Below are 25454 nucleotides of genomic sequence, written 5' to 3' on the forward strand. Positions count from 1 at the left end.
CCTTACAGCTCTAGGAGCAAATCTTCCAGATTCTTAGAAGGTTGTATGCTGGAGAATAGAAAGCTATCAGACACAGAACAGTTTTACATACTTAGAACTTCACAGACATGGAACTAACAGAACAGAGAGAAAAAGAAACCAATCAAAAGAAAACACAAAAATCACTGGCAATTTTTTCATTACCTACAACAGTAAGAAATCAAAATACCAACATAGATGAGGATGAGAGGGAAAGGGATGGGACAGAAAGGCCATGTCATCAACAAATACGTTTGTGTAAGAGAGAGAAAGGAAGGAGATGGAGGTGATAAAACAGAAGGGAAAAATTACTGCTCTAGATTTTTAGATATGATTATTTCTTAGGAAAAGAACCAAAAATTAAACACCAGCCATTTTACAGTGATTAATATTAATTGGTAGTACTGAAGGAAGGACTTCAACGTGATTCAGTGTTACATAAATCAACAATGTCAGTATTTTTCTGGGACCCAGATACCTACCTTTATGCTTATATGACAGCTAGAGCCACAAAGCACTGAGTCTCATCAAAAATGACTATAACTGTCACTACAAGTTCAATTCTGTCCCTGGCAAACCATCAAACCAGCTTCAACATGACATTAGCATCAGTGCACGATAAGCAATCGCACTGTCCTTAGCCCACTGAACTTACCCAGAGCACATAGAAGAAATGGGATTTCATCTTCAATGGGAAAAAGATTGGAACTCTTGTCTTTCAAATTTACTACTAATTGCACAGTAGAACATTCAAATAATAATAAAGTAAGAAATACCTCATGGGAATTAAATCTCCACATAAGTAACTACCAAACACATTTATGCAGAAGTAACAAGAAATGAGCAAGTCATAACAAGTCATTTGTTACACAGGGTTTCTCCAACAGCTACCTTAACACAGCAAGTCAGGTACATCTGTGTGAGACAGCAGCCCTATTCAGTCTGTCTACAGTTGACTCCTCCAAATCCCCAAAGAATGGCACATTATCTACCAGTTTCATTATGCTAAAACACTTTAAATACATTCAGTACTAAATAATAGCAAAATATTAGGTACTGTCAAGCCTCTTTTTGCTGTCACTGCTGTGAAAGGTTCAAATAGCATCACTGTACTTTAAACTAAACTGTTCTCACTCTACGTTAACGTGGCACAAAACTGCTTCTATGTACCCTACTAATTGTAAAGACTTTTTTTGGATGAACTCGTTAGCTAATGCACCTTTCCTTCAGAGCTTTACCATCTTTTAGGCTACTGATGTGAAATCTAAATTTCACAAGATATGCAATGACCTTTTAAGTAACGACTTCTGCCTCCACAGCAACCTGATTTTGAAGGCTTCAAATACTCCGATTTTCACTAGCCTCAAAATTATGTAAAATGCATCTGTATCTGTAATGAAGATAAGCAACCGTACCTAGTGGAAAGCCATGGAAAGAGAAAGTTTAGATGACAGAAAAATGTTGCATTCACTTATTCTGAATAAATTAGTATGTGTTCTGACTGTCTTAAATTCTCATGCTTTGAAAAACACTGCCCGTCTTCACTTTGCTTCTTGTGTATAAATCAGCATCTTAAATAACATATCCTAAATACAGCACAACCCGACCAAAAAAATCTGACTCTCACTAGATACACAAAAGTAACTAAAGTACAGTGAAAAGTGTACCTGCATCACCCATATTGCATTCTCAAATCAGAACAGTCTATTTCAAGATCTTCCAACGTGGTCATAAATTTCAGATCTATAAAAACCTTGTCTAACCTGTGTAGATTATTAGTGTCATCATTTTCCCTTTCCCTACTCCTGCTAGTCACACTCTTCAATGAAACAGAAAGAACAGTTAGTTCTGTAAAGCTTAGATTCTATTGCTCTTCAGCTGAAATTCTGACCTACTCTGAAAACTCTGCAAGTTCATCTCAAAACTGAAGGAAAAAAAAGAAAGACCTCTGTAATCAACACAACTATTAATAGGAGCAGACCAAATGGCCTGCTGTGGAGCTCACTCAGTGTGTCAGAAACTTCATTAAAACACATCAGCACAAATCAGCTTAGAACATTTTTTGGATTCATATTCTGGAATGTGTAGAGAACATTCACATTTCAAATTCTCAGAAGATAAAATGTTCTCACAGACGAATGCCACGTAATAGAATCAAAATAAGTTACAGTACTTACTTTAGCAATCTGTAGCAAGACAATGCAGTGTTTTATTGATTCTACCATGCTCTAGGAAAATAAGAAAAAACAAAAAACCTTCTATCAGCATCATGTATTTTCCATAGTTGCACAGAATATTAATGGAAATATTTGCCAAAACCTAAATAGACACTTCTGTAGAAGCCCTACTTTCCCTCCCCTCACCCGCCCCTTCATTCTGTACTTCTTTTGCCAAGGATAGAGGCACAGCAGCAGGAAACTGAAGTTTCCAGAAGCCACATAAAGGTCAGCATTCCAAGGAGAAATGGAAGTCAGCTTCTAACTTTCACACAAATGCAAGCAGGCAAATTCTGAGCAAAGATTGGACCTAATGCATTTAGCAGTACTACTTCTTTAGTTTTGATGAGAGGGATCCCTCATTTACATACTTGACAAGTTCTCTCTGTAAGATGAAGATAAGGGGGAAGGGAAGAAGAAAAAAGTAATGAAAGTAATTAGTGTGAAGGGTAATGGATGTTCTGCAGAAGATGTGACAGTGCGAGTTCTGATACTTCATACAAATAAGGAACAGTAGAATACCAGAGAAAAGGCTGAACATGTGAGGCAGAAGCAACAGTAATGAAATAAGAAGAAGCACTGGAAAAACATATAATCAGCATATAAAGAGATTCAGAATGACAAAACATGTAAAAAGAGAAAATTAAGGAAAGAGCAAGAAAGTTTGCCTTCTTAAGAGAGTTGGCTTATGTGCTTCTGCACCATGTCATCTGGAAACCAACGGCCCTAGAGAATTATCTTGGGCCATGTCATGCTAGGCACAACTAACAGGACAGAGCTACAACCATTATCCACCACAACATCCTGGGGAAAGCAGAGAAGGTCTGGCCTAGCTCGTATTTAATTAGCACTAATAAGCAGACTCCTGCAGAGCTGTCTGAACTCATGCTACAGTTCAGTACAAGACAAACTTGAGTATTTAGGAACAAATTCCAGCAAAGGATTGGAAACGAAAATGATAGGAAAGATGATTATGGAGAGCTGGGATTGTATAACCTGAAGAGAAGGACATTCAAGGGAGACCTTATCAGTGGGTTTCAGCCTCTGATAGAAGAAGGAAGTCAGGAAGACAGCAGATTTTTTGCACTGGTATCCAGTGACAGAACAGCAAGCAGTAGCCACAAACCAAAATAATGGAAGAGCCAAGAGGATTCAGTCCTGGGCAACCAGCTCTAGCTGAGCCTGCTCTGAGCATGAGGCTGGACTGCAGGCCTTCCAGTCTCTTCCAAACTCAGCTATTCTATGATTTTACAATTCTAAGAAGCTAGACCTAAATCTGAAAGCAGAACCAGAACAGGCTGCCCTTTTGATGTTACACTACTGGATCTAATACAGGTTTCCAGAAACCAGAGCACCCATGACATAGTGCTCTGCAGGAACTTGGACTGATATGAGAGCTGAAAGTCAGCTGGGCCCCAAGCTGACCCTGTACTGTGCTCCTTGAAATCCACACTGAGGTGAGATTTTTCCATTGTCCAGGGTAATCCACTAAGAACTACTTAGACAGGTGAGGAAAAAGGGAAGGTGAGGACAGCAGTGGAAGATTAACAGGCAAATCAGTGCTCTGAAAGAATGCACAAGCATTCAAGAAATAGAAAAAGATCCTATAGAAGACTCAGCATAAAAGACAAGGTGAGAAAGAAGACTAGAAAAATATAACAACATTCAATTGAGAGGAAACACTGATTTATCAGAACTCAGAGAAAATTAATCCAAGGCAAAGGGGTAATTTTCCACAATTGTTACAGGACATCCCTATGATTTACCAGACATGAAGAAATACTGATAAAGGACTGGAAGAGGCCTGGACCAGACTCAAGTCTAACAGCATAGATCCAGGAATAAGACAGACATCTTAGCATTCACTACAAAGTAAATGTCTGAAAAGCTGAGATGAAGGGATGGAACAAGCAAGACAAAACAATAGAGAGGAGTGTTCTTGGAGCACAGAATCCGCATTCTCCACTGTAGGCAATGACATCTCATTGAAAGTTTTAACAGATATGGAGAAGCAAGTTATCCATGTCAGCAGAGTTAAGCAGTCCCTACTGTGCAACTCTGAAGACCACAACTGTGATAAGAAGTTTTTTGTTTTTAAACAGATGTTTATACTGGAAAAATTGCGCATTAATCAAGTGGTAAAGATAACCTGGTAAGAGGCTGTGTTTTTTTTCCACTACCCAAAAACCTTTTAGCAAAAGAGAGAGACAGGTCATCAACATTGTCTGCCTGGAATGAGTGACATAAAAGGTTATTCTATTCTGTTTCTGAACATGAAGTTTGAAATTCCATCCATCTTAATGAAAAAGGGAAAACAAAACAACTTGCCATTTTTCAGGAATGAAGTTCAGAATTTTTCAAAAGAAAACAAGGTGACCATTCAAAATCTATGTAGTAGTTAAAAAATTGAAATAACTTACACTGGTGGTTTCTTTCAGACTTTCAATTTTCTGTAAAAGAAAAATTTCAACAATGTGGTTAAAGAAAAAACTTCCAGCATGCAGTTTGACCTAAATACTGTACAAACATTGTATTTTAAACACATGGAGGGCATGAAAAAAAAAGCAATCAACACAAAAAAATTATTTCTACATGAAAACAAAATTTTCATTTTGTAATTGAAAAGACTGAGTTCAATCTGCTAATTAAAACCTGAAGCCATCAAGCTTAGGAATTTCTGAGCAGTGACATCACACATATCTACCCATTGAAGTCTGTGCTTCACCTTTGCCTCCCACTAACAGCAACAAAGATGAAATGCAGTATGATGATTCACTCCAACTACACTACTCTAATGCAGTGTACTGAAAGCAGTGCATTCCAACAACCAGAATTACTTGAAATTAATCTCTGTTCAAGTGTAACAAGCAAACACAGGTAAACTCAGTTTTAAAAAGAAAAATCATGGAACAGTAACAGTGCACACCTATTCTTGCTTCTTCTAAGCAGACAGTTCATGCACCTGGAAGTCTGCCCTCTTATCTGGAAACACTGGTTCACAAATATTTCCTGTGTGGAACTGCACACCAGGCATGCAAAATGCATCTGCATGCCTTGTTACAGATAAGCACAACCTATCTAAGAAGCACGTGCATCCTGTTGATGTCCTTGTGTCTGTCTGCTGAAGGCAAAATTATCCAATTGGACTCGGCGCTGATCCTCTACAAATTCAATTACAGGACCTCTTTGTTTTGATTAATATGAAGGTCTCACGTGACTTGAATCAGCTTCTGTGTGACTCTTTAGCAATCAAAGCATGTGAAGGAACATTTTCCCCCACACAGCACTGCAAGCTGCATTCTACATCATAAAAGAGCAACATGCCTGTTTGTTCCTGTAGATTCACAGTCTTAGTTTACATGGACAAAAACGCAGTGGTGGTTTCCCAGCAAATGCCCAGGGAAAGTCTTTCAGTTATACTGTTCTGTACACTGTTCATAAGGATGCTATACATTTCCTTCCATCTCTGTCTTGGCAAGAGGTAGCCAAACAGTGCCACAGGAACAACTGGGCCACAGCCATGTAGGAAACTGCCTCTCAGGGATGCTACATTACATTTACTTCTGCTCCAAGCACAAAATATGCCAACAGTTAAGAATTCCTATATTGTTTTTCCTATCTCTATTATACTTCCAGTCCAAACTTCATGAACATGTACTGGAATCATTTGAAATACGATGACAGCACTTCAAAGTTTTGAGCCTTACAGCACCAAAATACACGCACCCAAACACAAAGTTTTCATCAGCTGAAAGACAAAACACTGCAATGAATCACTCAGCCTCAAGGCTTCATAGCCAACTGTAGGCAGCCATCAGCAGTTCTGATGGTTCTTCATCTACTTTTCCCAGTAAGTTTTAACAATATTTACACGCCAGAAAAATCAGTATCTTATTCCCTTTGCAGATAACTGTTGAAATCTGTTAAATCTGAAAGTGATGACAGGTCATGTGATAAGTTTGGTCACAGTGTTCTCCCAACCCATCTGTAATCTTTCAAATGACAGTCGAATTCAGACACTGCTATTCTTGCACGTAGGTGCAGACAAAGCGTAACACATCTGAGGTTGCACAGAAGATCTGGGATGGGATAAGACTCAGGCCACCTGGTTACCAAGGCATAGCCACAAATTATGCAATCATAACTTTTTTTCTTTATTGAAATGAAGTTTGAGGAGGTCAGCCTAAGCAGAAGCATTCTGCATTAATCCATTTTTTTCTTCCACATTTGTGCCCCGTGGCTATGCTGCAAGGCAAAGCATGGGGAAATGGAATTTTGCCTTCTGTGTCTCTGTCTGTGCATACACACAGGCATTGGAACTTGATAATCTTCAAAGTCCCTTCCAACCTAAGCTATTCTATGATGATCCCAAAAAGCCAGACAGATCCCATCCTTGTGAAGACCCTTCTAAAGAGCAAGTACAGATATGAAAGACTCTGAATTTTCATTAGCTAAATTGAACAAGAAGCATGTTGAAGATGAAAACCATTAGATAATAAAGCCAAATATCATATACTACTAACTTATCACAATTTTCTCTCTTCAAGATCCCTATTCTCTGAATATCAATTAGGAAGAAATTTTACTGTTTCCTTGGTTATTAAACACATTTTCAAATGAAACAGTGATATTCTGCAGAAACGTGTTGTCTTCTCTATCTGTGTTCCTTGGAAAGTGACTCTTCTTCCAAATTCTTCAATTTATATTGCAGAATGCAGCCACATGCTATAACTAATCTAATCAAATTGCAGGCTTCCACTGAAACTACTTCACCTTGTTTTTGCTTTTTGCACCTCCTTGATATCTGATTTTATTTTTTTTTAATTTTTAAATGAAACCACTGGTGAATCAACAGAAAGCCAATTTTATTTCATCAGTCAAGATTTTTGCCTCATTCAATAATAATGTGGCTACAGAGAGTCAGATCAGCTTGTCTGGCAAAAAGAAGTGACCAACTCATGGCTGGATTCAATGAAGTGCAATTTAAATCCCCATGTTCAGCCTCAGATTTACTTCACCAAATCCACTTGCTACAAACCAAACAGCTTCATCAGGCTACACCTCCTGCACAATATTTCTTCATGTCTTCATGTCATCAAGTCTGAACATTCTTCCAACTTCCACAAGTTACCATGGCTGAGAAGAAAATACCCAGGAAGCACCTCAGGACACCCATCCCCTAACCTACAGCCTATAAAGACAAAGTATGTCCAGTGCTTTGTCCGATGTTCCTGCAAAAGTAATCGCTCAAGTTTTAAATGCCTGGCCACAATCAGCTGCAGGAAACAGCATTTAGCTATTTGGAAACACGTCACGTGCAACCAATCACCAAAACTCACTTCCCCAGATGAAAAGATGATGGGCTGCGTGGCAGTACCCTGCAGTTCAGACTCAGTCCAGAGCCTGAGAGCTGAACCGTATTTACACAAACAGGGAAACTGCTAAATACAGCATTAAAAAGCCTCTTAGCTGCTTCAGTCCAGGAAGAGACACGATCAAAAAAAGTATTTTGCCAGATCTCTTTCATTTTTAATAGAGAATAAATGGAACCTATAGTAACTGCAACACTTAAAGACTTGAAAACTGAGGAAGCTGACCTCTTCTAAATAAGCTTCTTCCCTTCTCTACACTGTCAATCTTTCTGCTCCATGGATACCTTGCAGAGATGAAGAGAGAAATCAGCACAACGTGCAGAAAGTCTCTAGGGATTAGAAGCACTGTCACAGCAGTAAGGAAAAAAAAAGAGAAAAAAGTATTGCCTGATCTGCAAAGTAGCACCTGAACAGAGGTCAGCATTGAAGGAGAATTCTTCCCCAGCAGTAAGTAGGGGAAGAAAAACAGAGTGTCTTTAGATCTTGCTCTTTTAGTCAGCTGTCTACAGATCAAGCACACTTATACAATCACCTCAGGTATATGAAGTCTGACATTCTCAGATTTCCAACCCATAGCATTACTGGTCATGGAAACAGAAACAAATGAAGACTGAATATAGGAAATATGTGATTCTTGGTGTTCATTTTTCCCCTCAGAACAGGTTTGCTATGCCTACAAACGCATCTGTTCAACGCTCATCTTCGTTATAAGATTAAAAAAAAAATTGCAAATTTCAGTTATAATGCTGTGAAGTTGGTAGCAGTAATCACTGGAGTAGTAATTATTTCCTACAGACCGAAATCTTTTCGATGTTATAAGTATGGCACCTAGTATTACAAAAAATTCAATTTGCCATTTACTCACCACATAAGTTACATTGTTTATGTTACTCCAATTGCTTGTAGTGATTGAGACAACTTGAAGAACAGGAAAATAAAATATTTAAATACCTATCATCTACTGATGCACAAAACTATCAGATCAAGCAAAATAAGCAATATTTAAGACAAAAAGTACTTGCTTTTCTCTGTTCATCATCTTTGCAGTTCTGGAGTTTTTCATCAAAGAGCTAAAAGCAAGAGAAATATTAAAAGGGTTTTGGTTGTGGTTTTTTTTTGCTATATAACAGCCAAAATGACTGAAAATTCTGAATTAAGCACATTTAATAAGCACTTGAGTTTTTATACGAGTTATATAACAGAATTTAACACTTAATACCTCAAAGCATCATTCTCATTTCTGCAAAGATCTTTGCAGCATACAGAGTGCTTACCAAAAAAGCCTAAATCCTTATCAAGACTTCCAGGTACCTTCTTAATTCAGGTAGTGATTCAAATCATTTAAGACTTGCAAGCACTTCTTTTACAAAGACAGAATGATTTCACAGCTTTATCACTGCATTTACTTATTTTATTAACAGTGGAATACAAGATGCAGGCAAATAAAGCAGAGCAAATTCTTACTAAAGGCCTGAATATGTATTTAAGACAGGTTGAGCTGTGAAACATTTTAAAGTTGCTTTTGACAGCATGCTGAGGTGCACATACAAATAACCATTAAGCTGTTGAAGGAAAAAAAGAAATGATTAAGGATAATGCTCAAAAGTTCATCATATCCATCCTTGCTCAGGCAAAAGCATTTTTGACCAGGTGAACTAGAGCTCTCCTCTCAGTTGCCCATGCAGTAGTTACTTACGTGATCCCATTTCCCTTGAGGGCTCATTTCTGCTTCTAAAGCAGACTTTAGTTCTGATCTCTGGACATCCTTAAATTTGCTTTTATTTCCTAATTAATTCCTATACTTCCTCCTCTCTGCTGGAGTGAAAAAGTGATTAAAAGGAGTTGTGTTTAAATACCTTCTTTCAGTGAGACACGCATCTCCCATATTCTCCTGCAAGATGGCCTTGGAACACAAATTAAAGCTAACTCCTGAATGAAACCTCTGCAGATTAGCTTCAGATTTTGCTTGCATCTCTTTTCCCATTTCCATTCCTGTCGCTGCACTCCCTCATATCCGCCCTGCCACTGAATTTTTGCTGAATACTCCATGTACAGTACTTGTCCATTATACCAGGGGAAAAAAGTCCAAACCAGCAGAACTGAAGCAATCTTAAGAGCAATTTTAACCTGCTGAGTCATGGGAAAAAGAGTCCTAACCAACAGCAAATACTTTGTTTTTCTCAACAAGGTGAGTGCTGAGAGATGTGATTGTATCGCTCCTCACCTCCCCCCCCAACTCCTGAAATACATAAACGAAGTGGAGAAGACCTGTACTAGCACACAACTTTTGACACAATGTTTTCACTCAAGGGCAAAACAAAAAACAGATTATCACTAGTGCAACAAAGTCTGAAACTCAGTTGCAACTGTAGTTGCATTGTTGTGTGATAGATAGATACAACTCTAAAATGCCACAAGAGATGATTTGTTTTAAAATTAAATTTAACTCATCTCTGACATTTCCAAAAAGTTAAGCATACATAAAGATGTTTCAGCCGTTGCAAATCTTCTATATGAGCTGAAGTTACTCTGATTTTCTAGCTTTATCAACCTCAAGATCTACTCTAGAAGAAATAGAGAATGTTGCTTTCAGTTTCTACAGCTTTTAGCCTATTATAATTTTTAATTTTCTTAGCCTTGGAAAAAAAATTGTTATATTCTGTGAGTGCAAGAAATACAATTCTAATATCAACAGGTTTCACATATAGGAATTTCTCCAGCACACACATTTCAGCTCAGCCAAATGAACTCTTTGCTTCCCACAATTATTAGAACACGCACAAAGCATAAAACATTTCTTTTTCCCTCTGCTGAGCTTCCTTTCAGACAGACCTTGAAATCCCCACAGTGCAGTAAGTACAGCAGTTTGTTACCTTACCTTCAGCTGGTCTATCAAGATCTGTAAGTAAGCGTCAGCCTCAGTAAGTTTCTTATCAAAATCATGAACGCTGGGAACAAACCCTGAATCCACACCCTAGGCAGAAGGAAAAAAAGAAAAAAAAAATTGAACATGTAATTAGATGGCTTTTATGGGAAAAAGAAATTAACAGCAATATGGCTTTGACTACTAACTGGCTGCTAAATGTTGCCTTGCACGCACTGTATAAACACAGGCACACAGCTGAACCATTCATCTATTTGCAGCTAAATCAGTAACAGCAAATCGCTGCACTTTTTCAGTGTGGGTATAACTGTAACATGGCACAGCATTTCATTACTTTTAATTGCAAACAAAACAAAACAGAACAAAAAACCTTAAATAACACTAATTAAAGCTCCTTCAGAAAATACAAAGAACTCAGTTTTTTTCCCCTGCAGAATGCCTCGTGAGTCCATGTTCTCGCATTTCAGTTAAGGAGGACAAAACCAGACTGCAGTGCATGACTGCACTTTTCGCACCTGAAACCACTTTTGCCAATTACAATGCAGCTGAACTCAGTGCTTCCCAGTAAAGGACTGAACAAACGTGTGCTAAAGCAATTCTTACACACCTGAGGCTCACCTTCACACTGCAAAAATTTGCACTTCTTCCTTCAGTCTCCCTAGTTCTTCTCAGCTCCATTTGCATCCTTTTCCTATATTTGATGTTACATTTCATTGCATAAATACCAACGTGGACTAAATATTGCAATGAAAATGATCGCTTACAGATTTATCTCCACAATGTAAAATTCAAAGCATGTATTTTTCAATTCAATTTTTCAATTCAAAACAAAAACACCCAGTGTAACAAGCTCACAAAACCCACTTATGGGAAAGTCTGCCCAACAAAGAATTTTTGACACTTCTTCTAAATAGAGAAGTTAAAATATATGGAAACTAAGGCTAAAACTAGATGAAACTGCCATTCCATTTCCTTGGAGAAGAAGTGAGGAAGCAACCAGAACCATCATTTCAGCAGTCTACCATGCTCAGCTAAAAAATTATGGGGATAAGGTTTCATATATTAAAACTGCATTAACTGTAAAGAAAAATTTCTGCTGAAGATATGCAGCAATACAGTTTACAGTGCAAATTATCTGTATGCTGCATTAAAATGAAGGTTTTTATTTTAGTTATCAGTTTAAGATTATTAACGTGAAACAAATCTAGTATTTGTAGCAATCTTAAAGGTAAAATGTCATTCCTAAATTTCTTCCTCCTAACACTAAAGGAAAACCCAACTAAAACACGAAGTGCCTCAGCTGAACAGACATCAACACCAAATATCAAGTGAAAACTGCAACCTACTATTAGAAAGTTAAAACTTCAGTCAACACAAAGAAAATCATAAAAGCCAAGTGTAGTGACTGCCATGCTGACCCTGCACTGAAGTGAAATGTAAAAGTAATTGAAAAAAAAAACAACCATGGGGTGGTGAAATACAACTTCATGTACAAGCTTGCTCTTGATCTGTGTAAAGCTTGTTTAGATGAAATCTAACAACCTACTGAGCAAATTTAAATTTACTAGCCTATATTATAGGAGATTAGGTTCATAGTTCTAAGTCCTCACATGGTTTCAAATCAGAAACCAGGAGACAAGTTACAAAATATCAAGATTAACAACAGCATGGAAAAATGCACTGCATAAACAGCAAAAAACAAATTAATCAGTACTTCTAACTCACCAGTAATTTGGAGACAGTGGGCTTACAAAGAGCAGACATAAGTGGCATCCTTTTTTCTTCGCTATGTGGTCACCAGACACAGGAGAGGAAAAAGGGGAAGCCATCTCCCCTCTCTTCCTTCCCCTGCCATGTAGGAAACCAGGCTTCAAAAGAAATGGGTGAGCACACTCACCTGAATGGCACTTAACTGCTCATTGAATTGGAAACTGCATATCTGAACTGGCAATCACTTTTTTTTTTTTTGTAATGAGAAACTTGTATGATTCATAAACTGACAAAAGAGCTGCTTGCAGTGACAGCAGAACCCCCACCTTCTTGAGGGCAGAGTTCAGAACTCCGCTGCGTTTGACCCTGGCCAAGTTTATCTAACCTAGGAGCCGGTCCTGTAGGAGGGGCTCGGACCAGGCTCTCTTCCAACCGAAGTTACGCTGTGAATAAGTATCTTCACATCACAGAGAAGAATAGGAACTCAGGCTGTTCAGCTCTTCAAAAATATAGATTCCGAATATCAGAACCAATCCAAAGTAATATGGGCTTTTATTTCCACTGAATAACTAGACTTAGCCATAAGTATACTTCATTTCCCTCAATTAAGACTACTCTATATTAACATCATCATCGAGGAACTGACAGTCATGTTACCAGATCAAATGGCTGCAGAAGCAAGTAGTTAATAAAACTTCTAGTCTGCCTGCCTGCCACCTCCCATAACAATACACTTGGTATTTCACTCCTCCCACAGGAAATCCCACATTTAATAAACAGGCTGTAGAAAAAAAATAAAATAGCAGTTTTTCCTCTTATTTTCCCATCTCTTCTCCATTTCTGAGATTTCCTCTTCTAGACGTACCAGAACTTTAAAGACTAGGCTGTACAGGGCACGTGCCAATGCTCACATCTGTGGCAGCTCAGCAGCACCAACCCAAGGAGAGCTCTCAGATGTGAGCTGCAAGATGCCCGGGCAGGGGGTGAGCAGACAGGACAGCCATCCTAGGAAAGAGTCTGTGCACCAATCAGAGATTGAGTAAGGAAATCACGTGCTAGGAGTCCTGAAGAATGCAGTCCTTTCAAAGGTATCCAACCTTTTTTTGGGGGGTGAAGGGGCAAGAGCAAAATATAAAACATTTAAAATATACACAGCATAAGCCTCATTTTCCTTACAACACTGCTAGCACTAAAGGATTTCATATGTTGTTCCCCCATCCTTCAAATCAGAAGTTATGCACACCACTCGTGTATTTCTATTCAAAACTCATCCATGCCAAGAAGTAATTCCAGCCTAATTTCAACCAGTTCTTTCAAATAGGATGGAATGACAAAATTTCACAACTCTCAGAAGAAGCCTAACAGAAAAAATCTAATGTATTTCTCAATTAGGAGCCTCTGTGGAAAATGAGCTGCATGAAAGCAGAGAAGCAAGGGAAAAGATGGAGCAAACAGTGAAGACTTGATGAGGGTTGTTCTTGTACAATAGCTTTCTGGGGGAGGAAAAGAGAAAGCTGTCCAGAGCAGGATGCATCTCTTCTTTTTAAAGACACTTTTGCTATATCCTTCATCTAATTAGGCTTCCAAGTCCAGCAAACAGTTTTGTGAGTCAGTTTAGAGGACAAAGGGTTCTGAGTTCACTTCAGTACCTCATCGGAAACATACGCTCTGCCTACAGTGTTTGACTTTGTGAAGGACACTGCCTGCAACAACTACTGATAGAAAACTGAAAAAAGGACACAATAAGTGAGCCACTAGGTAATAGTATCGTCTGGTCTTATATTTGCAGTTGTGGCATCCACTTTTTTTCCCTCTGCTAGATTTTCAAGCTCTGTTAAAAGCTCAGAATACACCTGTCTCAATAAGAAAGTTTGATTCTATCTACTATTCTTGTTTGCAGCCTTAAGAAGTTCATCAATGAACATCTTGGATAACAGGAGGCTAAGGGAACTGCTACTAGCAACACATTTTCCCAAACACTTTACCAGCAACCAGAAACAACTCGGTTCTCCTGTTGTTTATTCCCACCTTTACTCTACTCTTTCTTTTGAGTCAGCACAAACATTTGCCTTCCCACATAGTCAACACGATATGCAAACAGATCTGAGTTGAAACTAAGCTAGAAAACTAGGGTTGAAGGAAAGTCATTTGAATTTTGGTCAGTTTTGACTGCAGCTCCCAGTGCAGCTATTCTCACCATGCTATGTCTTCCCTTCTGCTTGAGCAAGCAAGGCAGGACTCCTTCCAGCAGCAGTACCAGCAAACACTGGTGAAGCCATGGCATAGCTCCTAATATTGAAGCTGCTATTATCACCCTTCTCATCAACCACCACAGATCCACTTCTTAAAACATACTTTTCTTACCGTGTTTGCTACTTATGAGGTAAATATCTTGATGTAATTATGGAGGTAACAAGCAATCAAAAGAACTTTTAAAATTCCATTCTCTGTAGCAACTCTTTACCCAGTCACTACAGTTCCTTTGTCACTCCAGAGTTCACTGGCAAATCAGGTAGAGGCTGGAACAGTCTGGGGCTTTACCTTGAGGATTTTCCTAAGTTTGGATATGAAGCCCTTCATAGCTTGCAAGTCTTGTGGTACTCTCTAGTGTGGATTATTTCTGTTGTTATCTGGCTTTTGCATGAACAGTTACCAGGTGCTTTAGCAGCACTAGAATGGCAAAGGGGAAAAGTACATCTCAAGGTGTGGGTTTGAAGGCAAGAGTGAGCAGGAAGGTTTGAGCTAATGGGAGAAGAAAAATAAAAAGGCTCATCCCTCCAGCTCATGGTGGGCGTTATGGACAGGATCCTAACACTACCAAAGCACTACCAGAGTAAATGCAGACACGAACAGCCTTTTATGATGCCTAAATTTATTCACTTTTTTTCCTAAATTCCCTTCCTGGACTTTTTTAAGCACAGCTCCTGGTGGTTTTTTTGTTGTTTTTGTTTCTTCACAGTAGACAGATATTTTAACAGTGTCCCTGCACTTTTCAAATCAAAAAAGAATGAACCATGTTATCATGCTACTGAGAGACATGAGCTATCTTCAAGTAGTTTTAATATGGAGAACTCCAGAACCAAGAAGCACCTGCAGCACTACTGTTCCACTTGGAAGACTGAAGAGCAGGACCTTTGTACTGAACAAAAAGACCTGAAGCACCTCCTTCTTGAATGGAACCAGTGGTTGTCATCAGTTCTGGTGGACACAAAATCTGAAACAAGTTATTAACCCCCTATCTCTGTCCAGACAAAGGAAACCAAGCCACAACCTGACTTGGCTTCAGACACATTCTTCTCCTGATCACTTGTGGGTGTGAAGCAACTGATGTGCTGCCACTGCACAGCCACTCATGGGGTAATAGTCAGTGCAGGATCTGCAAGAGGTGTGGAGAAAAGCATGGGGAGATTCCAACACTATCACACCATCTTTTCAATAGACAAAGGCTGTACCCCAAGAACTAAGAGTAACTTACTTTTAATATAAGAACATACAAAGAAAGCAAGGAAAACAACAGACTTCAGCTTCAAAATTGAGACAAGAATAGATGGCAAGCGTACATGAAATGTCTCCTTCCCATTTTTGTTTCACTTGGTACCAGATTATTACCCTCTGGATAGCAAACGTCACTGTGTTCATTTCTACGTATTTATGACTCAGTTCTTCCCAGTTCCTTGACTATTGCTCATTCTCACAAGTTTTTTCAAGTGTTTCAAAACCATTCTAAAGACTGAAGAACAGCACAGGACATTGAGGCCAAATGAAGCCTGCAAGCTTACACCAGAGCAGGAAGCACCCAGGCACCACTGCAGCTCTCCGCCTCACCCCAGTTCCCTGCACTTCGCCGATCTGCTTTGCACGCTCACAGACTACCTCCTTTCAGCAGACTTTCCCATGCCTAGCAGGTACCTGCTTCGTGCTAAAAATGAACTTAACCACAGCTAAAGACTCGTTTTCTGTACGCTCCAGACCAAGCAGAGTGTTCTTCACAAAATAGCGGAAGCTGTATGAAAATTTGATGAAGGAATCGAGAGAGGTATGTAACTGGGGGCAAAAACAGACGGACTTTTTGTAACTATTTACACAGTGGAGCGATACACTTTTCTGCCTGTGCCACCTAAGAAAACACCTTTACAGAAAATCCTCCCTGTAACGGCACTCCAAGCCCCGTAACTGCGGAGCCAACAACCCCTCCTCGAACAATGAATTTGTCTTTATCATCCAAGTAAGAGAAAGTGAAAGAATCGGGGAAGCCCACCGGCGTTCGGGTGGAGAACCCGGACACGGCCGGAGAACACCGGCGCTGCCCTCGGGACGCAGTCGGCTTCCAGTCAGGAAGGACTCGGCCCCGGCGGCCCCCGGCATCCTCTCCGCACGGCCCCGCTCCCCGCCCGTACTCACACCGGCCATCCCTCGGCGCGCAGCGGTCACACGAGCGGCGCGGAGCGACGGGGCTGGCGCGGCGCCCGGCCCGACAGCGCCGCCTCCGGAGGGGCGGGAAAACAACTCCGCGTGCCGCGGCCTCGGCCCCTCCGTCCGCGTGACGGGAACAGCGGCCGCGGGTTGGCTGGTTGGCTGCCCGCCGGGGCCGCCCCGCCCCGCGGGGAATGGCGGCTGTCGCGGCGCGGGCGGGGCTGCAGCGGGGACTCGTCCCGTGTCAGCTTCTATAGCCGGCATATTGGAAAAGGTTCTTGAAAACGAGCGGCGAACGCAGTACTGTGAGGTCCTACTCTCAGTGTTGAATTTATTTCAGAGGCTGAAGATGTTTCTTACTAGTCACAGATTTTGTTTACTCCCTCAAATATTACTAGGTAAAGTAATAATTTAGTTGTGGTCTTTTAAGGAACATGAAAAGGTTCTTTAGACAAAAAAAAAAATCCAAAACGTTGCCAACCACTTTTTAGCAGGAAATTAAAGTAAGCTGACTGTGAAAACACAAGTGGGATCAATTCAGGCGCGCTCTAATTCTTCAATTTGAGTAAATGTCACATAAATCAGTCTTTATAAGCTCCTTCCCTTTCATGTGATATCAAGGATTTTATTATATTTATACAGTGACAGCCTTTAAGACAATTCTCTCGCTGTACTCAAAACATTCTAAACCTTTATTCAGTACAAATAGCAAATACCTCCTTTCTATTTCCACACTGGTATCAGACAAACCAGGTACGAGAAAATCCCTCCCTGAAGTCTGGGTTTCTGAGGGATTGCTGAGTCTTATCGATGTGCTCGGGTGTAGGACAGTGCTGAGAAACCCTCTGCCCACCGTCCATTCTCAAAACCAGAGACTCACCAACATGCAGCTAGTACACTGGATTCAAACAGAAGTGCCATTCTTGCTGTTCATACAGAGGTTCAATGTTACTGCTCTAATTTCAAAATGAGATGGCACACAAACATACATCAGTCTTGCAGACGTCTCATTCTGCTTGACACAGAAAGGACCAACTCAGTTTAAAAAAAAGTCTGGAACCAATTAAAATACCAACTAATGAAGAGAAGTTTCATGCTGACTTTTCACAATGGTGAGACAAAAAAACAGAAACAGGAAGATTAGAAGCTAATCTCTGGTACTCATACTGATATCTTACTGTGCCTGATTGCACAGACCACAGAACAAGCAGATGTGCAAGATCTGGTTGATATTAGCACACGTCACTGCACTTTGCTGCTCTGAGAAGTAAAAAAAGTAAGAGCGAAAGTGAAACTTGCCTGCAGCTGGAGGGTATGGCGGAGAATGGTGTCCTCTAAAGCATGGATCCACTTCTCCCTCTCATCAGCATCTCGAGCTGAAAAAATGAGTCAAAAGATATCGTCAAGTTACATGGCGTCTTATGTACTAAAAGCCATAAGCAAACAGATCTGATGTTCTCACTAAATATGGAAGCAAAACTATAATATTTATCTTAAGTTATCAAGGACATAATTCCACAGTTTTCTTAATATCCTGTTTATTTTTCCATGGTTACAGCTCCATAACATTACTGTGCTCATCTGCGTTACTGGAGAGACGTTTTAAGTAATCATGCAGGCAAGAAAAAAATCTGTGCTTTGTAGAAATTTTTTTTCTCCATACTATTAATATTCTCAGTTCCTGCTCAAGTTAAAAATTTATTATTCCTTTTCTTATGAATTTAAGTTTGTTTACAACTGATTATCTTAATTCAAGCCACTTTTTCTAATATTCCTTTAATAGCAGTAACAATTGAGGCTGATTTAGATGCAACAACGTTCAGGTATGTAGATGTTTGACAGCATCACAGTGCACTTCAGTGTGGCTTTGCATGCACAAGACTCTTCTAAGCATAACTTCTGTCAGGGCTGCAGTTCTCTTTACAAATATTTGGTTTGGGTTTCTCAATCAAAAAATACCCATCAGAAAGAATAAAGAATGACTTAACACCGTGGGAGCGGGGGGGACAAAATGGCCGTGTTACTGCATCACTGACACCACGAGTGTGTTTCTTCAGTTTCATCATTACTTACAATGGAGAAATGACTTGTTATATAAACAAGCCTATTTTAATCTGAGCCCATTTTAAAGACGTGTGTGCTTTTCTGCTCAGCAGATACATACATATATAGAAAGAAAGAATAACTTAAATATAATAATATTCCATGAGTGATCCTGCTTTATTTCTATTTCAGAGATTATTTGTCCCTTGTCCATCTTTAGGGATATACACGGGAAGAAAGTCTCCACAGACACTTCCTCAATTAATTAAATTATTTACATTTTTTTTGTTACAAGCAACCTGTACTGAGTTATCCATTACAATTCTGTGTCAGCATGCACTTAATAACTTTGAATCTTGAAGGACAAAGAATAATCTGGAGTGTATCTGTACAGACATGTATAAATCCAGATGTGACATCTTCACTTTGCTGGTCTCAAAGAACTCCCTGCAGTGCTGGAAGAGTGTTTAAAAAGTTGAGGAGCAAAGTAAGCAGACAGGTGCATTAAAAAAAGAATCCTAAGGCTTTATGTAGACAGGAGATACAGTGGCCCCTGTACAGATTTAGAATAGTTACTGGCAATTGTTTCTCATTCCTCATTCAAATGGAGGTGCTTACAAGAAACAGGAAGTCTGCTAAAAGCAAGGGAAGCTGAAGTGAGCTAGCACCTATTATACAGCCGAGAACTAAGATTCCTGACTTATTTGTTATGAAGGTTAGAAAAAATACCCCTAAACCATTATACTGAAATATTCTCTCCAGCCTCAGAATGGTATTTTCAGTCTCCTCGTTCTCATCCTTCTGCTTCCATTGCTTTTGTTCTTCAGAATTCTGCAGCCCAAACCCACCCGTGCTCAGTACCACCGTAGGTCTTCCAAATATCTAAAATAAAAATTCCTTTGAAAAAAATATTTATTACTTTCTCTCAAATCCATTCCCTTAAAGCATATTTCATTGGCCAGTAGAAGGGGTGAGGGAAGAAAAATCCGAAATCCACAGAAGAATCATCTCCTGCCTTTGGCAGAGGGTAGCTGCAGGTTTCTTTTTACCTAAGCACACGTGCACACAAACACCCTGTTCTTTCCCTAGCACAGCTTACACTTCAGCCCTCATTTCAGGATCAGGTACATTTTCCTCCAATGTTAACTGCAATTGTTATTGGCTTCTTTGGCTCTCCTTAGCAAGAGCAGACCCCTTAGCCTGCTTTTTGCCAAATTTTCAAATGCATGTTCTCTGTGGCAGTGCTTGACGTATTTCAGCCTATGCAAGGATTCTCAGGCTTGCTTTCTTCACTGTTGTTTGTGTTTTTCACATAACTGTCTTCTGGTCCTAAAGAACACCTTATTAGACAACCGTGGCACAAGTCATTGGACCAGACTGGTACGTAATTCACAAAGTAGTGATACAACAATCCTGTGTTCATGCTTTTTTGCAAAGACTATTTTAACTGAAAAAAAGGAACAATTAAGCTGTGGACCAGTGAATTAATCTCTGTGTTGCAGCAGACTTCCTATGACCTTCCAGACTGCCAGCAAAGGAGGTCACTGTATTAGTTAAACACTAATCTCAATACACAGTGGTCCGTTAATCAAGGTTATCACATTTAGACTTGTGTATCAAGTGCTGTACTCACAGAACAGAGAAGGCTTACAGCAACGAGGAAGACCTAAAAACCAACTATTCAGTCCAGCTCAAAAACTGAAGTCTTTCCCATGCTTATACACAAACAGAACTTTCAGAGGTTCTATTCCTTGAATAGCCCATCTTACAGCTGTTTTTGCCACCGCTCAGCTGAAGGAAAAAAAAAGGCAGCTATATTTTTTTCCTCATATACGAGAAATGACAACACTATGGCATAGCATGATCAATCTGTAGGTAAAGAGCACAAATCTCATCAGCCTTGCAACTAAGACAACGTCTCAGTCATAAAAATCCAGAAATATTGCCAGCTGACTGCACATAAACACACAGTACTGTAACCTTGTCAGCATTTTCTGATCAGGACCTTACTTTCAGACCATTTCTCACCATTAAGGGATCCTTCCAGCTCTCCTCTATAGTCATTAAAAAAAAAAATAAATCATGGAGAAGCAGCAGGTTACAGATTTTAGTAAAGCAAGCTGCAAGAGAAGTTACATTAAATCTCATCAAAATGGCTGCTGTGAGATTAGGTGCAAGTAAAAGCTCTCTAATGGTAAAAGCAATTTAGAACTGAACAGCTGCCAAAAGATCACTGATGAAAAAAAAAAAGAAGAAAATCAATGGGAACATTCAAAAAAGAGATTAGCTAACATACTCAGAAACAATTTATGGGAAAAATCTGCACACAATGGTCAGAGATCGTTATCCATCCATCTGTAGGAAAAGCTGGCTACTCATTGCATTTTGCTTTGGAAAAAAATAAAAATACTCCCAATATTTTTTCAGCTAAAAAGATTGTGATGCACGCTGTGTAGCAGTTGCTCTGCACCAGTAAATGCTGGAGGATTTCTTCAGCTGCCAGGAGACTCCCCCTGCTCCTTAGTCTCCATCCCTTAGTGTTGCTGTCACAAGCACCCTGAAGTCAGCCTGACCTTTGTCATGCTTTGACCAGGCTCCATTTTAAAGTTAGTACCACTTCCCCCTGCTCCAGTTCTTTTGGGAAATTTTACTCCAGAATTTCTTTCTGCCAACATATTTGGGATAAGGCAATTAGTATCAGGACCAGGGAATGTCACCAGTATCTATGCATCTCTAAATGTGGAAGAACAATGTTTGGTCCCTCTTCACAACAGCTCTGACAAAGAGATGAAGGGGAGGGAACAAGAGAGAGACATGAGTTACTTTCCCTAAGCTGATTCTAGCTAGACTGACAGTTACAAAATCAAACAAGGAACAATATATCCAAATGGGAACTCTTTGGCATTTAAAAGCCATAGAGGTGTTCAGCTGCTGAAACGTGATTGAAATGCTATTACACTGATTGGAAGAGCAATGAAACAGAGGAGCCCATATCACTGTATGAATATGCACTGTGGCCTTAGCCCAATGGGTAAATGCAGTAGTTACCTTGTCAGCCAAATGTAAATGGTATTGGGCATCAGCTACCCACCAAAATATGTGCACTATCTGCAGTAGAGAGAACAAAACCAGACCTCCCATTCTCCATTTTAAATGCAAGCATCATTACCTCAGTTTTTACTGTAATCTGCCAGTGAACATCTGCTAATGGAAGCAGCTAAATCCACACAGTTATTCATTCACTGCTGTGTGCAAGAGGCAGGAATCACTGAACGCTGAAACACTGCAAATTTACTATGATTGTGCCAGTTAAGCTCCTGTTACATTTTTCTATTAGAACTAGAACTTAGAAGAGAAATTACAATTTGTTCCCTTATGCTTAACCTTTTAGTCCTTTGAGTCTGCAGCACATCCTTGGAAAGTTACCTGCATAATTCATTGCAACATCTCAGGCATGTCACAGACAGCCACTGGGTCCTTAAAGCAACCACAGCCCTATTTGTGACCTGCAGGAGAAGCATGCTTATTAACCAGTAAGCAAGCTCACTGCAGTGAGATTTAGGATGATAATAATATTTGTACAAACTGTATTTCTTGTGATTCCACTTAAAAGCACTAAAGATGAAAATTATGGCTTCTGCTGAGGGCTTTCTATCGTTCAGAAAAAGGATGCTTCACAAAGCTCCAAATAGGCTCTAATATCTCTGAATCTCCCAAATTGCCAGGCAGGATATGACAGGGGTTTAAAAAAGAAATCTATACTATGAGGAAAAGGTGGCACATGAAATGCTTTCAGCCTTTATAATTTCCCAAACACAGAATAAATGTTGCAATTTAGAGTTCCTATATTTGCCTTGCTGTGTAGAGGTTGTATGTGTTTAACCAAATGTTGAAGTACAACGTAACGCACTACTTTTTTCTGGCCTAAGCTTGATAGCATCTAAAGATTAGATATAAGCGAGTTTGACAACTCTCCACAATACGTGCTTCCCAGCAGCATTTCTAGGTCATGCACAGCAGTACTTGGAACACTGAAAATACAAAACACCAAGCTGGTGCTCCTTGTTTTCCTGTGCATGTCTGCATGGGCATCAGGATAAAAAAAAAAGCCTCAAGATGTAGTTATAAAAACACAAGGTTATTTATAAATACACCATACTGCCTCCAAGAGAAATGCACACTTTATTTTCATTCACTGTGACCTACTTCTAGGCAGAATTCAGTGAAAAAGAAAAAAAAAAAAGTCTATTACACCCAGAGTCAATAGAGTCAATTATGCAGTCTTTAATTCAGACAAAACTTCCACTGATTTTGACACAAAAATCCCGTATTTTCTCACCCAAGGTCAGAAGTAATGCAGTAGCCTTACACAAAAATGCCCAGATGACAAACATGAGGTTCTTCCTATACTGAGATCAATAGGATTTTTACCACCAATCTCAATAGAGATTTTATCAACAGTGCCCAATAACGCGGAAAAGTCACACTTCATAGCCAATGTCAAAGGGCTGTTCTGTGGTTAACTAAGCAGCTTTTTAAAGTCACTGAGGGCCTTTTATGCCATAGAAAGACGCAAGATGAAGCAGGGTTCCTTACAAACATACCAAAATACCATCGTTTCACTGCTTATGTGAATCCTTCTAACACACACACAGTTCCCACACCTATCAGGAGGTTGAACACAATCTCAGTGCCTTATTCCCTCTGCATGGTTTTGGAGCTGTCACAGTCATTCTTTCCCCTTCTCCTGATGCCATCCTCCATCCATTCATAGAAACCAACCCTCCTTTTGTTCTCCCTCCACCCACTGAAGACTCCAATGCAGTTACTATAAACAAAGTCTAATCTTGTCCAAAGAAAAAGCACCAAATGGTCTCCTGTGTGCAACGTATTAAGCAGCTTTATCTGCGATCCTAAGAAATCAGTTGAAGTGCTGCTTCACTGTTACCTCATTACAACTTCCTCATTGCTTCACTGTCATTTGGAATCAAATTTACAGGCTTTCTTTTTGAGGGAGCTCTATAATCAGTGCATAAACGCAGCCTCGGGCAGAAACTTTTGTGACACAGTCTATGATCAGGAAGCTACTGGTTCTCTGGGAATTCACAGACAATCTGTAATGTACTAATCAAGCATTTTTCAGTGTGAGACAATCTGCAGGCACCTATGTTTTCACCATGAAGTGTCAATTCCAAGTGGCAAACCTGGAATTTCTTGTTAAAACAGAAGAAAATGCTGAACTTCTCAGTACCTCTCTGCCCTTATGAAACCCTTCCTATCTCTCCCCCATTCCTCACACTCACAAAGCTCCTTTTCAAAACAGCTGCTACCTTGAATTCAGATAATAGATTCCAACTGGTTCCAAAAGTAAAAACCAACAAATACATAAAAACAATAAATAAAACAACGTGCTACACATACAGATACTGATTTAAAGTATTATCTCCTTTGTTACTGCTAATTTTCACATAAATTTCAAAATTTTCCACCATGAGTGCAGGCAGCTCCATCGAGGATGGCAAACTTACAGTATGATAAGAAAATGATTTCAACAGTAGACAACTGTGATACAGGATGCTGAGGGTGCAAAAAGGAATGGCACAGAACAGTAAAAGCAGAGCCAGGCACCGTTCCCCGCACTTTGGTCACAAGTTCTGACTTCCCAAAGTGTTACTAAAGGATTTAGTAAGAAAAAAACAAAACCAAACAACAGAGCCAGTAGAGAGGATGTCAGAAAAATCATACAGCAAAAGCTAAACCTACTTCTGGTTCTCAGGGGAATTTCTGCAGTTCTGCCAACAGAGGAGGACTATTTCAGCCTCAGAATGCTGTGTAGCACAGACCTTGTCAGGTTCAGAAAGCAGAGCTATTCTATCATGAGAACAAAGGAGGACAGATAGCACAGCTCTGCTGTAAATGTATGAAGAGACAAGTCTGGAACTTTTGCCCTCACACAGCTGCACTTCCTCTTAATTATAATAGCACTGTTAAGCAAAGAACAGAGAGGGATTTGCTGTTTCAGCATCACCAGAACCCCCAAAAAGCCCTGAAAAAATGGTAGGTCAGGATAAGTGATGCAGTCATAACAGACACAAAAATCACTGAGGAAAACAGCACACAAGAAGATTTTACTCCAAAATCCCTTGGCAGGCATTTTTCCGTATCAGATAAAATTTAAAAAGCTCTCAAGATCTTCCAGGGGTAAGGCTGCAATTCATGAAGTGTCATTTAAATGGGGCAATTTGATGGACTGAACTGCCTTCTTACACCACAGGGGCAAGTTTCTGTGGTGGACAATGGTAAATTTTACAAGAAGCTATAAATACCGAGCATTTCCCCAAGCAGTACTGAAACACAGATCTAAAGCCACTATACTGAATTTTGGCAGCTTAACACAAATACAATCCCAAATTCTGACACTGCTCAGCAGCTAAGGCCTTTGTGGGCCCCGGGATATCCTTGGTAAATGCTGTATCACACATTAATGAAAGTTCCCTGCATTTACAGCCCTACCTTTTGCTGTGTATATCCCCCCTCTTTTCTCAGCTGGGATGCTATGCATTATGCATCACAAAATAAACTAGAAACTGGGTCAGGATGGGGAAGAAGGAAAAAAAAAAAAATCCACCTTTATCAGCTGACAGGACTCACATAATGGGTAATCAGGTGCACAGCAAAATTCCTGCTTCCTCTCTCAGATTACTTTTGTGGCAGGAATAGGAAAGAAGAGACAAAAGCTAAAGCAGAATCATCTCAGATCAATGCACTGGACTGCTCCCATCTTTCAATTCTTTATTA

General features: G+C 39.7%; 1 protein-coding gene across 4 annotated transcripts in view; it reads right to left on the reverse strand.

The window, feature by feature from the left end:
• The window catches only part of OSBPL9 (oxysterol binding protein like 9), a 56248-nt gene that overhangs the window by 14031 nt on the left and 16763 nt on the right, over positions 1-25454 (reverse strand). For 3 of the 4 annotated variants that reach the window (XR_008202201.1, XM_052665948.1, XM_052665947.1), the window contains exons 4-8: positions 17913-17989; positions 10485-10580; positions 8629-8676; positions 4655-4684; positions 2196-2246 (exon numbers count right to left, since the gene is read on the reverse strand). Coding sequence is in view for 3 of the 4 variants with exons in the window: in XM_052665948.1 (XP_052521908.1) it covers positions 2196-2246; positions 4655-4684; positions 8629-8676; positions 10485-10580; positions 17913-17989 (302 nt within the window). In the remaining variant the exon portion in view is untranslated. Of the gene's footprint in view, positions 1-2195; positions 2247-4654; positions 4685-8628; positions 8677-10484; positions 10581-16601; positions 16718-17912; positions 17990-25454 lie in introns of those variants that run through there. The other variant, XM_052665950.1, reaches the window with a different exon arrangement.

The sequence above is a fragment of the Tympanuchus pallidicinctus genome, unplaced genomic scaffold, assembly GCF_026119805.1.
Source record: "Tympanuchus pallidicinctus isolate F22 unplaced genomic scaffold, pur_lepc_1.0 scaffold7, whole genome shotgun sequence".
Classification (NCBI taxonomy): domain Eukaryota; kingdom Metazoa; phylum Chordata; class Aves; order Galliformes; family Phasianidae; genus Tympanuchus; species Tympanuchus pallidicinctus.